General features: G+C 40.1%; 1 protein-coding gene across 1 annotated transcript in view; it reads right to left on the bottom strand.

Annotated features, from left to right (window-relative positions):
• The window catches only part of cog6 (component of oligomeric golgi complex 6), a 116,310-nt gene that overhangs the window by 84,613 nt on the left and 17,492 nt on the right, over positions 1 to 14,205 (bottom strand). Inside the window, exons 3-4 of the mRNA XM_043692125.2 lie at positions 8,366 to 8,437; positions 165 to 223 (exon numbers count right to left, since the gene is read on the bottom strand). Of these exons, the coding sequence (XP_043548060.2) occupies positions 165 to 223; positions 8,366 to 8,437 (131 nt within the window). The remainder of the gene's footprint in view (positions 1 to 164; positions 224 to 8,365; positions 8,438 to 14,205) is intronic.

Raw genomic sequence — 14,205 nt, 5'->3', positions numbered from 1 at the left:
CCATCCTTCATTCAGCCTTCTTAGAAGAAAACAGATTATACTGTGCAAGTATTTTTATGAAATATTCAAAGCAACATTGATAAGCAATGTAAATCATTTCCTGGTTGAGCTAAACGTTAAAATGAACCCCCAAAAGTGGCCTGAAAATGACATATATTACTCACTTTTCTGACTGAAGCTTAGTAGTTTTCGTTATCAGATCTTGTGTCTGGTCCTTTGCTAGCTGAAAATGAAAAGAGAAAAGATGCGGTTTGCTGTTACATACTTGGAGGAAAGTCAAATTTCCACAAATTGATATGTTATTCATATCAATTAAAAAGTTTAAGTAAAGAATAGCAATTGTTTGATACTTTTGATTTTCCTAGTTAGAGTATACCTTTAATCTTCTCAACAACTCTCTAAACCAGCAACATCAGTACAGCATCGTGGATAAAAATAGAAATTCATCCTGTGTTTTTTTTGGCAAGATCCCAAAATTATGTTGCACACTTTACATCCCCCTTCCCAACCCCATTTCCTTCTGGGTCTATTACTAGAAAAAAAAACTCTTTCCTCAGTAACTAACCATAGAAATTTAAAATTCCCCAACTGCCTAATCTTTGACCCCTTTCCATCCACTTTGACATATCTGCTTAACAAAACCTTTATGGCCGCTTATAATTCCTTGTTTCCCATGATATAACCAGTATCTAAGGTCCCCAAAATCCAAGGAATACAGACTATGAAAAACAAATGATCTAGTCAACTTCTTTCTGGAATGCAATGTTAATGCCAAGCTTCTCTGAATATCAAATCATCACAATAAATGGTTGATTTGCCTCCTCTTCTATTACCTCTTTTAAATGTAAGGAGCTCATGGTCTTCTTTGCCATCAAGTTTGAGGCCATCTTTTTAGCCACCTTTCCTGACTTCCTTCCTCTTCCTAGTGCACCAAGGCAAAAGGTCATTGTGTATTCATTAATACAGGTCTCATTTAAAAGATAACCAAGATCCGACTCTCAATGTTAAGCTTGAAGTTTTTTGTTGTATTTCTGTCAATAATGGTATGTCACTGCTCACTTGTGGACAGAACCACTCACAAAATTCCACAAGGACTGTTCCTAATTTTTATAGATGCACCACAGAAAGCGTCCTACCTGGATGCATCAAGCATGGTAGGCAACTGCTCCTCCTAAGACTGCAAGAAACTACAGGAAGTTGTGAACATAGCCCAGTCAATCACACAAACCAACCTTCCACCATTGACTCCACCTATATTTCCTGCTGCCAACATAATCACTCAGTTATACTCTCTTCCATCAGGCAGAAGGTAAAAAAGTTTTAATACGTGTACAAATAGACGCCAGAACAACTTCTTCCTCGTTGTTATCAAACTTCTGAATGGAACTCTCAAAGTTCATTCGGATCTCTCTCTCTGCATCTTCTCTGTGGCTGTAACACTGTATTCTGCACTCTGTTCTGCGACAATGACACTTTGTATGGTATGATCTGCCTGGATAGCATGCAAAACAACACTTTTCACTGTATCTCGGTACATGTGACAACAATAAATCAATCAATTGGTTCAGCAATACTTGTCAGCAAAGAGATTCCACTGAGTGTTCATTACCAAATCACAGGAGAATTTTTTTTTGTCGCTCTTACTGTTCTAGAATCCACTCAAATATATGAAATGGAGAGTTTCCAAAGCATCAAGGCCTTGAGGCCTGCAATGAAAACTTTAGAATTAAAATTCAAATTACCTTACTGCTTTGATGTCTGCCATGATAGTGCCAGGTGGTTACTGATGTTATGGACCAGGCCAGACCCCCTCAAAACATTTCAAGACAGCCAAGACCTTAACTTTTCTAGTTGTTTTAAAGCAGGTGTATAGTGGCTATTCCAGGAGTGATGCAGGTGGCCCAACCACTCAGTTGGAAACAAACAGAATTTATTTACAGACTACTGAATGAAACACAAACAAAAGAGAACCAAATTTAGAATAACTTAACCTATCTGAAAACCCAATTGACTCTATCACAACTTAATGATGCTGTTCCAAATACTTGCAGCATCCTCATAAACACCCCCTTGGCAAAAAAAGGTAAAATCAAACACAGGTTCTTACAAGAGAGAGAAAGAGAGAGGGGATCAACCTGAAACTGCTTGTTTGGGTACCCAGTAGCTTCTCAGGGATTCTAGCTAAAACTTGACCAGCAGTTGCAGACAAACCCAGCTTGCTAAAATCAAACCAAATTAACCTCTTCCTTGTACAAGAAACACTTAAAAACTTTTTCAAGTAGATATTTCCAGATGCATCAGAACCTTTGTCTTTATGACCCATCTGAAAGAAAGACCAAGGACAATATAACCCTGTTAAAGGAGCAGCATTGTCACGCCTTCCCCCCCCAAAAGAAAATGTCAATATCCAAAGGTGGTTTCAATTTAAAACCCTTTAATCTTACTGTTAGTACACTACAACACATATACTTTACATTGACTATAAACGCGCAAATATGCACTACTACATTCTGTTTCAGTCCATTTACTCCTATCACCGAATACCTCTGTTTCTCATCTAAGTCTTGACAATGCATCAGCAATCCCATCCTGCCACATGCACAATTTTCAATCTGAATTTCTGCAACATCAAGCACCTTCTAAATGGGCTGGAACCTTTGTCCTTAAATTTCTCCACAAACTTCAATGGGTTATGACCAGTGTATCTGACAGTACTGGTAACATAAACATTGAAAAGTTGTAACGCCAACACCAAGCTCAAATTCTCCTTCTCAACTGTAGGTTATTTCTGCTGATGAATGTTCAATTTCCTGGAGAAATACCCAATAGGTCTTTCTATCTTCTCATCGTCTTCCTGCAAGAGCACAACACCGACACCCACATCACGCGCATCGATAGTCACTTTGAATGGCTTTGCATAATTAGATGTGGCTAACACTCGGGCAGTGGTTAACACAGCTTTCAGGCTTTCAAATGCCTTCTGATAGTCTGCTGTCCACTGAAAATTCTTGCCTTTCTTTAGTAATTCTATGAGAGGAGCAGCCACACTGTTCAAATTTGGGACGAATGTTTGATAAAATACACTCAATCTGAGGAACCATAGTACTGCTCTTTTTGTTGATGGTATGGGAAACTCCCCAGTTACCTTTGTTTTTGCATTCCATGGGGCCATTTGTCCATGTTCAATAGCATAGCCCAGGGAAGGTGACTTGGACTTTGGCAAATTCACTTTTAGCCAGATTTATCACTAAGCCTGCCTCCCAAAGTTGATTGAACAATTCTGATACATGCTGCCTATGTTCCTTCCATGTGTGACTAAAAATCACCAGGTCACCGATATAAACTACACAATTGGGTGATCTGGAAATTACATTATTGGTTAGTCTCTGAAATGTGGTTCGTGCAATTTTCATACCAAATTGCATGACTTTAAATGGATACAGTCTACTTGGCGTTACGAAAGCTGAAATTGGCTTCACTCTTTCGGATGAAGGTACCTGCCAGTATCCTCTGAGCTAGTCCAACTTAGAAATATAAGTTGCTTGTCCCAGCTTTTCAATTCAGTCTTCCAAATGTGGAATTAGATCTCCATCAGTCTTTGCAACTGCATTGACTTTGCGATAGTCCACACATAACTGTTGGGTACCATTTGGTTTTGGTACCATTACTATGGGTGAGCTCTAGTCACTGCAACTCACTTTGATTGTCATCTTGGAGTATGCATTCACTCTCCTTTTGAACTTGTGCCAACTTTAGAGGTTTATGCCTATAAGGATGTTGCATTTCCTATCTCTACATTATGCATAATTAAGTTCGTACTTCCCAGCTTTTTTAGATTAGATTAGATTACCTACAGTAAGGAAACCGGCCATTCAGCCCAATAAGTCCACACCGACCCTCCGAAGAGTAACCCACTCAGACCCATTCCCCTACATTTACCCCTGACAAATGCATCTAACATTATGGGCAATTTAGCATGGCCAATTCACCTAACCTGCATATCTTTGGACCGGAGCACCCGGAGGAAACTCATGCAAATACGGAGAGAATGTGCAAACTCCATACAGACAGTCGCCCGAGGTGGGAATCGAACTTGCGTCCCTGGTGCTGTGAGGCAGCAGTGCTAACCACTGAGCCACCATGCCACCCCCACATAGCTTATTTCCACATATCTCCCCATGCGATAGCAATAACCTTTTCAGGTCATTTCAATTTTCCTCTGGAAGGTAACTCAATCATTTAACCCACTTTTTGACATCTTCCTCATTGCCCAATCTGATTTGAGGAATGTCCAATTCAGAATCCTCAGAACTTGGCTCTTCACTTTGTGTTGTAACCAATAACATAGTCTCCTTTTGCTTTCATTCCCAGTCAAAACACTTTCTGAGCATATTCACATGACACACTGTGAGATTTCTTTCTGTCTGCAGTTCCTATCAAGTAGTACACCTTACTCAATCTCTTTTCCATTTGGTAAGGTCCACTTAACCTTGCTTTTTAAGGTTCACCTTTCACTTGAAGAAACACTAACATCTTATAGAGTCATAGAGTCAGAGAGATGTACAGCATGGAAACAGACCCTTCGGCACAGCACATCCATGCCAACCAGATATCCCAACCCAATCTAGTCACAACTGCCAGCACCCGGCCCATATCCCTCCAAACCCTTCCTATTCATATACCCATCCAAATGCCTCTTAAATGTTGCAATTGTACCAGCCTCCACCATCCTCTGGCAACTCATTCCATACATGTACCACCCTCTGCATGAAAAAGTTGCCCCTTAGGTCTCTTTTATATCTTTCCCCTCTCACCCTAACATCCTTGTAAATCTTTTCTGAACCCTTTCAAGTTTCACAACATCTTTCCGATAGGAAGGAGACCAGAATTGCATGCAATATTCCAACAGTGGCCTAACCAACGTCCTGTTCAGCCGCAACATGACCTCCCAACTCCTGTACTCAATACTCTGACCAATAAAGGAAAGCATACCAAACGCCTTCTTCACTATCCTATCTACCTGCGACTCCACTTTTAAGGAGCTATGAAACTGCACTCCAAGCTCTCTTTGTTCAGCAACACTCCCTAGGACCTTACCATTAAGTGGATAAGTAAATTGAGAATTTTTTATTTCTTGTCCATTTCCAGTTTCATTGTATGCTGTGATACTTATAAATGCCGTCAAGCCAACTCCCCCACTTGATTTAGCCATTCCCTAAAATTTGACACAGAGTCCAAACATGTGGTCACTGAATTCTGACTTACTAATTTCACCTTAATCAATTTTAGTGGTCCTCTCATCTCATGACCAAATATTAATTCAAAGGGACTGAATTTGGTCGATTCATTTGTGGTGCATCTCTGATGGCAAAAAGTACAAACAGAATTCCTTTATACCAATCATCTGGTTAGTTTTGACTAAGCCCTCAACATGGTCTTTAATGTCTGATGCCATCTTTCTAGTGCTCACTGCGATTCTCAATGGTATGCAGTAGTTTAGGAATTTCTTTTATTCCTAAACTGTCCATCATTTCCTTGAATACTTTTGATGTGAAGTTTGACCCTTGATCAGATTGTAGCTCTGTCGGTAGTCCATATCTAGTGTAAAGTTTGAGTAATTTCTCTATAATCTTTTTAGCTGTGATGTTGCACAATGGAATGATTTCTGGAAATCTCAAGGACATGCCCATTTTTGTTAACAAATACTGATTCCCACTTTTTGTTTTAGGTAGGGGTTTATGCAAATCAATTAAGTCTCTTGTGAAAGGTCTCCATTTCCTCATTAAGACATCATTTTTAAGATAGTCACACACCGGAATACATCTACATTCTTCTTCTGTGTATGCTTTTTAATACAATTGCTTCAGTTTCTCATCTTTCTGTAACTCAGTTAATTTCTCTGAACTAAAGATGCCTGCTTTGTCAGCTATCTGTTCCTGCTTTGTCTCAACCATCTGATCAAACAGGGTCTCTCATAATTCCTCTTCAACTTTCTTATCTGTACACTTTGATCTCTCCTGTTTTAACTGGTGACTTTGAGATTTCATTACCACACAGAATGGAAAAAATCCCAGGATATGCTTCCTGTAATACCTCTATTTCCACTGGCTTTTCAAACACAATAGGCAGCATCCCTACCTGTGAATCAGCTATATCATTAGCAAGGATAAATTGTATTCCTGGAGCTAAGAGTTTGTCCAGTACTCCTAGTATAACTTCTCCACTCTGCCTTTCCAACCCCCAAACGAAGAACAACATAACCTTGTTAAAGGAGCGGCATTGTCACATTGAGATCACTTGACTGTGCCATACAAGATCCTGAGAGGCCTTGACAGGCTGAATACGGAAAGCTGCTATCTCTTAGAGTCATAGAGATGCACAGCACGGAAACAGACACTTCGGTCCAACTCGTCCATGCCAACCAGATATCCTCACCTAATCTACTCCCATTTACAAGCACTTGGCCCATATCCCTCTAAACCCTTCCTATTCATATACCTATCCAGATGCCTGTTAAATGCTGCAATTGTACCAGTCTCTGCCACTTCATCTAGCAGCTCATTCCACACACATACCACCCTTTGCTTGAAAAAGCTGCCCATTAGGTCCCTTTTATTTTTTCCCCCCTCTCACCCTAACCTATGCCCTCTAGTTCTGGACACCCCACCCCAGGTAAAACACTTTGTCTATTTATCCTAACCATGCCCCTCATGATTTTATAAACCTCTATAAGGTCACCCCTCAGTCTCCAATGCTCCAGGGAAAACAGTTCTAGCCTACTCAGCCTCTCCTTATAGCTCAAATCCTCCAACCCTGGCAACATCCTTATAAATCTTTTTTGAACCCTTTCAACTTTCACAATATCCTTTGAGAGGAAGGAGACCAGAACTGCACACAATATTCCAAAAGTGGCCTAACCAATGTCCTGCACAGCCACAACATGACCTCCCAACCCCTGTACTCAATACTCTGACTAGTAAAGGAAAGCATACCAAATGCTTCTTCACTATCTTGTCTACCTACAACTCTACTTTCAAGGAACTATGAACCTGCATTCCAAGGTCTCTTTGTTTAGCAACACTCCCTCGGACCTTACCATTAAGTGTAGATGTCCTGCTCTGATTTGCTTTCCCAAAATGCAGCACCTCACATTTATCTAAAATAAACTCCATCTGCCACTCCTCAGGCCACTGGCCCATCTGATTAAGATCCCGTTGTACACGGAGGTAATCTTCTTCACTGTCCACTACACCTCCAATTTTGGTGTCATCTGTAAACTTACTAACTATACCTCCTGTGTTCACATCCAAATCATTTATATAAATGACAAAAAGCAGTGGATGCAGCACCGATCCTTGTGGCCCTGCACTGGTGTTGAAGATACTGGAACCAGAGGTCATTGTGTTAAATTGAATGGGTCAGCCATTTAAGACAGAGATGAGGATAAATTATTTTCTCACAGAGGGCCAAGAGTCTTTGAAACACTCATCCTGTGAGGGCTGCCAAACCAGAGTCTTTGAATATTTTAAGGCAGAGATAGGTAGAACCTTAATAAGCACAATGGTGAAAAGTTATTGTGAGAAGATGGAATTGTGGAGAAATCACACCAGCTATGACCTTAATGAATGAGGGAGCAGGCTTAAGGGTCTGAATAGCCTACTCTTAATTGATATGTTCATATGATATTTACATTTTCCTCCTCGTTCAAATTTCGTAATAGCTCTGCACTTCCATATCTATGTCACATTCTACTGCTTCGTAACTCAGAATTCCCTGCCCTTCCAATTCTGGAAATTTTTCTATCCTTCAATTCCTTCCTCGAATTAGCGATCATAATTTCAGCTGCATACATCACAATTTCTGGAATTCCTTCTCTAAATCTGTTTATTTCTCCATCTCCTTTAAGACACTAGATCATCTTTAACGGCTCATGTCCGTTTGTGTCTGACATACACCTTTGGAATACCTCATGATGTTTTACTACGTTAATGGAGCTCTAAAAATGCAAGTTGTTGTTGAACATTAAGCCAAAGCAAAACAAATTTCGAGCAGTGAAAATACATTAAATCTTATTAGTTTAGGAACTAAATGTTTTTTGAAGCAGGTAGGATCCACAAATGACATATGTCACTACTGTTTGTAAACTAGCAGGGAATAATCTCTAGTTTTATTATCATCATACTCTTGTATGTGTCATAAGGTAATGGAAATCATCTGTTACTCCTAAACCCAAACCACAAAATTCCCCTGCACATGTCATATAAAAAGCGAAAAATTAACAATCGTCAGTGTCAGGCATACTAAGGAACATCAACAATCATATGTATACATATACTGTGAGAGGTGTAGATTTATTACAACTTACCTTTAGACGACTGGTCATATCCTGACAGCAGGCACTCATTGCTTGTACATCTTCATGAACACCCTCCAGCTCCTATGACAGAGTGAAATCAACTTGTCAATTTACGAAGTTGCTGTAAAGGACAAACTTAAACACAAGGCATTTAGCTTTCTATTCAGAGTAAAATTACACTTTTTTAATTACACAACGGTGTACAAAGTTATATTTATGAGGATGGGATACGGAGCACATTGTCTTTTATAAAAGTTAAAGGAAAGTTAGGTGCAAACTCAACACTTAGAGCATATTCAGCAGAGGTCTAGTATCACTGCCTGCTCGGGGCGCCTGGTTTAATGAAATTGAAATTAACTATTTGCATTTATACAATGCTGTTAAGGTAGCAAAGTGTCTCAGGTATTGCACAAGTGTAAAAATCAATGAACAGGAGCAGATTTAGCACAAGCAACCAAACCAGAATTGAAGAGGGAGGATTTGAGAAGGATTTTGATGATGTTAAGAGAAATATCTAGGTAGAGGGGTTTTGCCAGGCATTCCAAAGATGGATCAAAATAGCTGAAGTCTCTTGCAGCAAAAGTAAGGTAAAGGGGTGGGAAGAGCTGGAGTGCAAAAAGATATCCAAGAAAAACAGAAGACTTTTTTTTTATAAACTTCTCGACAGTGAAACAAGTTTTTTTTAAATAGGGAGAAAGACAATTCAGGACAAGCATTTTAAAATTAAATGTATAGAAAGATACGAAAAACATCCAGTGCAAGGGGGTGGGACTGCTTCAAAGAGTAGCAAAAGTATAATGGGCTAAATGGGCATCTGTGCTGCAAAATTCTAAGGACAGAGGGGCAGTGCTGAACCCAATGGCAAGCACATGCGTTACAGATAAGCAGTTTTAATGCAGGTAATGATGAGACAACAGCACTATGAATTAGTTGAGCTTATGTAAGGATGAGATTTGGAGGCCAACAAGATGAGAACTGAAAAAGGTGAACAGCAGAAAGTGATTTAGAGGACCAAGACAGCAATAATGCAATGCGAAAAAAAAGAGGAAAATGCTGAAAACCGAAGTAAAGCTGGGTGGAGTTTAGGCAAAAATTGAACTAAAATGCATGCGGAAGTGAGCAGAGAATGAAATTTCTCTACTAACCCAACAGCATATGCTCTGTTCATATTTATCTGTTACTGTTAAACAATAGTCTGCATAGATGATCTTCTAACACTAGTAATATCTTTGTAGAATTTGTAAAATAATTAATCGCTTCTCAATTGTACTTTCATGCTGATAACATTACATTACATTACATTACAATGTGGAAACAGGCCCTTCGGCCCAACAAGTCCACACCGACCCGCCGAAGCGCAACCCACCCATACCCCTACATTTACCCCTTACCTAACACTACGGGCAATTTAGCATGGCCAATTCACCTGACCCTGCACATCTTTGGACTAACATGTTCTAAGCTCCAGTAAATTATGACAGTCTTTCACATAATAGAAAATCCTTCCAGCTCCCCACCACAGCTGCAGCGACTGCCATACGAATAACATGGTGAAAATAGTAAATAAGCAAATGCACTGGTCCAGAGAACTCTCTGGAAAACTGAAAAAAGTAGTTATGTACACCTTTCACCAACTCTCATCACAGCTGCTTGAAAAAATGTCTAAAATATTTAAATTCAAACGTGATGAGATAAACAAATCAAGACTTCACATTTTGTGTATGATGAGATATTATTAAGAGTAAGATTGCAACAAAACTATGAGCACTAAAGAGTGTCCTAGCTTTAGATATAATCTCTGTTAACACAGGCTTCAGAGTCATAGGAATTTGCTTTGATCCACAACTTTCCAATTATAATAGAGTGAAGTTATTACATCATGTCAACAGCGAAGATGCCTTAGAATTTCAAGACACAATCTGGGAATCTTGGGAAAGAATTTAAATGTTCTGCATACTTATAGCTAGAAACTCTCTTTCAAATCAGGAAATCACTAAACATGTCAATAACATGGTGTATACTGTTACCTTCTTTTCTACCATCTAAAAACATTGTTTACAAGAGATTATTACAGCTTCCCATTAATATATTTTTATTAATAACTCTTAAAAACACTTAATTGAAGAGAACAACTTCATTACATCAAAGTAAGTGTGTGTGCTGGTTAAAAACATTTTGAACATCAATGAAAATTCAATTCTACATTTTGGGTTTTTAAGGATAATCAGCCCGCTTACACACGAAGGATGCATGAATACTATAAAAGTCTCTATTCAACTGATAAAACATTGTTAATCCAAAATACATAATAGTAAGAAGTAAAATATATTGTTATGATCAATCAGTAATCTCACTTGCAAATTCTCTGGACAAAGCAAATGCTTCTGGTAAAAGAAAGACATTGTCATGTAATTCTCAATGGGTCTAAGTTAATAATCAGGAAAGAAAAAGATTCAAGGTATAAAATATTCTGACATTGAGAAAGCTTTCTGCATTCAAAATGTTTATTTCAGGGAGGCGTCGTCATTGCCTTTCACTCTTCCTTCAGACACAGCACCTTGGTCACCTTACCTTTACACAGAACACTAGTTATGGATGATCCATCTTGGCCTTCTCCAGTCGTCCCCAGCATCACATATACTAGTCCAGGCATTTCAGTTCATTCCATGATATCAATAAGTAGTTGGAAGCACTAGATACTGCAAAGTCTGTGGGCCCTGAAAACATTCTAGCAATAATACTGAAGACTTATGCTCCAGAACTTGCCATTCCCCTAGCCAAGCTGTTCCAATTTAGTTGCAACACTGTCATTCACCCAGCAAAGTAGAAATTTGCCCAGGTATACGCAAAAAGCATAACAAATCCAAACTGGTCAATTACTGCCCCCTACTCGTTTATCCTCAGTAAAGCAATGGAAGGTGTCATCAACAGTGCAGTTAACCAGTATTTGCTCAACAATAACCTTTTCACTAATATCCAGTCTGGGTTCCATCAGGACCGCTCAGTTCCTGACCTCATTACAGCCTTGGTTCAAACATGGACAAAAGAGCTGAATTCCAGAGGAAGGTGAAGTGAGAGTGACGGCCTTTGACCGAGTGTAGCATCAAGAAGCCCTATTAAAACTGGAAGCAGTGCATGTCAGGAGACAAACTCTCCACTGGTTGGAGTTATACCTGGCAACAGGAAGATGCTCATGGTTGTTGGAAGTCAGTCATCCCAGCTTCAAGACAGTTCTGAGGAATTTCTTAGGGTAGTGTCCCCGGCCCAACCATCTTCAGCTGTTCCATCAATGGCGTTCCATCCATCATAAAGCCGAAGCAGGAAAGTTCACTCATGGTTGCACAATGCTCAGTATCATTTACAACTCCTCAGATAAAGAGCAGTTCATGTTGATCTGGACAATATGTAGGTGTGGTTTGACAAGTGACAAGTAAAATTCTCACCATACAAATGCAAAGCAATGACCATCTCCAATAAGAGACAACCTAATCACCATCCCTTGACATTTAATGGTGTTACCATCACTGAATCCCCACTAACAACATCCTTGGTGTTACCACTAACCAAAAACTCAACTGCACAAAAATACAATGGCTACAGAGGAGGTCAAAGGCGACTTGGGAAAGTAACTCACCTTCTGACCCCAAAGGAGAAAGTGAGGACTGCAGATGTGGGAGATCAGAGTCAAAAAGTGTGGCATTGGCAAAGCACAGCAGGTCAGGGAGCATCCAAACAGCAGGAGAGTTGACATTTTGGGCACAAGCCCTTCATCAGGAATGACTCTCATAGCCTGTCCACCATCTACAAAACAAGTCAGGACTATGTTGGAATACTCCCCACTTGCCTGGATGGGTGCAGCTCCAGCAACTCAAAAAGCTTGGCACCATCCAGGAGAAAGCAGCTCGATTCATTGGCAGCACATTCACAAGCATCCATTCCCTGTACCACTGATGTTCCGCAACAGCAGTATGTACGACCCACAAGATGCACTGCAGAAGTTCAAAGGTCCTTAGGCAGTGCCCTCTAAACCCACACCAATTCAATCTTGAAGGTCAAAGGTAGCAGACACATGGGAACATCACTACCTGTAAGCCACTCACTGGCTCCATTAATGATCCCTGGTGCTCCAGAGTCTTCACCAATAAATGACTGCTGCATATTCCAGCATCATCGTACCATTTTGATCAGCGGTGAGCTCCATTCCAAACCATTCACCAGCACAGCCTTTCAGTTTTTGGACAGAAAAGAGGTGGGGGGGGGGGGGGTGGTTGGTGGTGGTGGTGGCAGGAGAGAGAGACGTTTTGTAAGAGTCAAAGGACTGCAGTTATGGTGGTCAGCATCAAAGAGCATGCTGCTCCATGGCGAGTACCAAGGCAGATGCAGGAGGGAAGGATCCTCTGGTCAAAGAGATGCATCCCAAAGTAATTCCAGGGATCTGCGAGATCTATCTTGGCATGGCCATTGGGAAAAGGCATTGTTAGATTGGCCTTCCTACTATTATTCACACTGGAGCTCCTCCAAAAGCTAAGAAAAATACAGTTTGATGGTCATTTAACATTACAATTTAGCAAATCAGGGAGAAAGTAACCAGTTAGAAGTTGGAAGCAATGTCAGACTGGTTCTTGTGAAAGCATATTTGGGTGAGAATGGGATGAAAGATCCAACCACAGCATGAGGTTTTCAGTTGGATTAAAGAATAATTTTTCTACAGTTTAGTGTTACTTACGAAGTTGTGTTTCGTCAGTTGTTTGTTACAGTAAGAGTGTTAAAACTCAAAAGCTTACTGTGCAGTTTCCTCAGGCTGGGCAGAACTGTACTCACAGACTCTCAAGTAAGAGACAAAGGACTGCAATTTGGGTGGTCAGCAAAGAAGAACACGCTGCTGGGAAATTGGGAACTGGGAATTCAAATATCTTTTCAAAGGTTTTCCGTCTTTGCAGGGATCACAAGTGTGTATAGTTAAGGCAGATCTTTGTAGTGAATTGTAATGTCTCCATTATTGATCATTGGTTAATAAAACACTCCTGATTCTTCACCAGTCGATGACTGTTCCATTTTCCAGTATCATCATAGCACTTTGATCAACAGTGAAGTCCCCCATTCAGAATATGTCTGTTCCTTTAAGGCACTCAGTGCTTCAGTCAAAAAGTTGCTCAACATGGAAAAATGCTTGAGCTCTGAGCAAAGGTCACTCGACCCAAAATGTTAACCAATTCCCTCCACAGATGCTTACCAGACCTGCTGAGCTTTTACAACAATTTCTGTTTTTGTTTCTGGTGTACAGCATCTGCAGTTCTTTCAGTTTTTATGGAGAAATGCTGTTTCCTCAGCTGAGGGAAAGCAGTTGGTACTGATGTCATGAAACCTCATGCAATCCTGAGGTAATGTTTAGGATTCTGAAGGCACTCTTTCCTACTTATGCACAACTGTGCTGCCATCTCGCATAGGTTTGTTCTGCTTGTGGGATAGGACGCACCCAAGGGTGAGATGGAGGAGTCTGGGAAATTAGCTGATTGGTATAATTTTTCAGAATGACTATGTTATTCTGTTGTTTGACTCATTTGTAGGACAGCTATTAACCATGGGCCAAGTTTTTACATGCTAGTGAGGAAGTCTTTGCAGAGTTGGCTGGGTATGCTTTTTCAAGTGCTATGTCTAAATTTGATGCCTTGCTCAATGCCAGATGGTTTGTTCAGATTATTCGCATCATATGTTTTTTCAGACTTTTTGTGAGATTTAGATGGGGTCTTCCCTGCCTTGTGACTCTTGAACCAGGGGAACTAATCTCAGGAAAAGATATAGGCCTTTTGCAACTGAGATGAGGAGAAATTTCTTCACTCAATGGGTGG

This window comes from Chiloscyllium plagiosum, unplaced genomic scaffold (assembly GCF_037043375.1).
Source record: "Chiloscyllium plagiosum isolate Xiang-an unplaced genomic scaffold, Cpla_swu_hap1 HiC_scaffold_6, whole genome shotgun sequence".
NCBI classification, from domain to species: Eukaryota; Metazoa; Chordata; class Chondrichthyes; order Orectolobiformes; family Hemiscylliidae; genus Chiloscyllium; species Chiloscyllium plagiosum.
The sequence above is the reverse complement of the archived record's forward strand: the minus strand, read 5'-3'. Positions and strand labels throughout refer to the sequence as shown.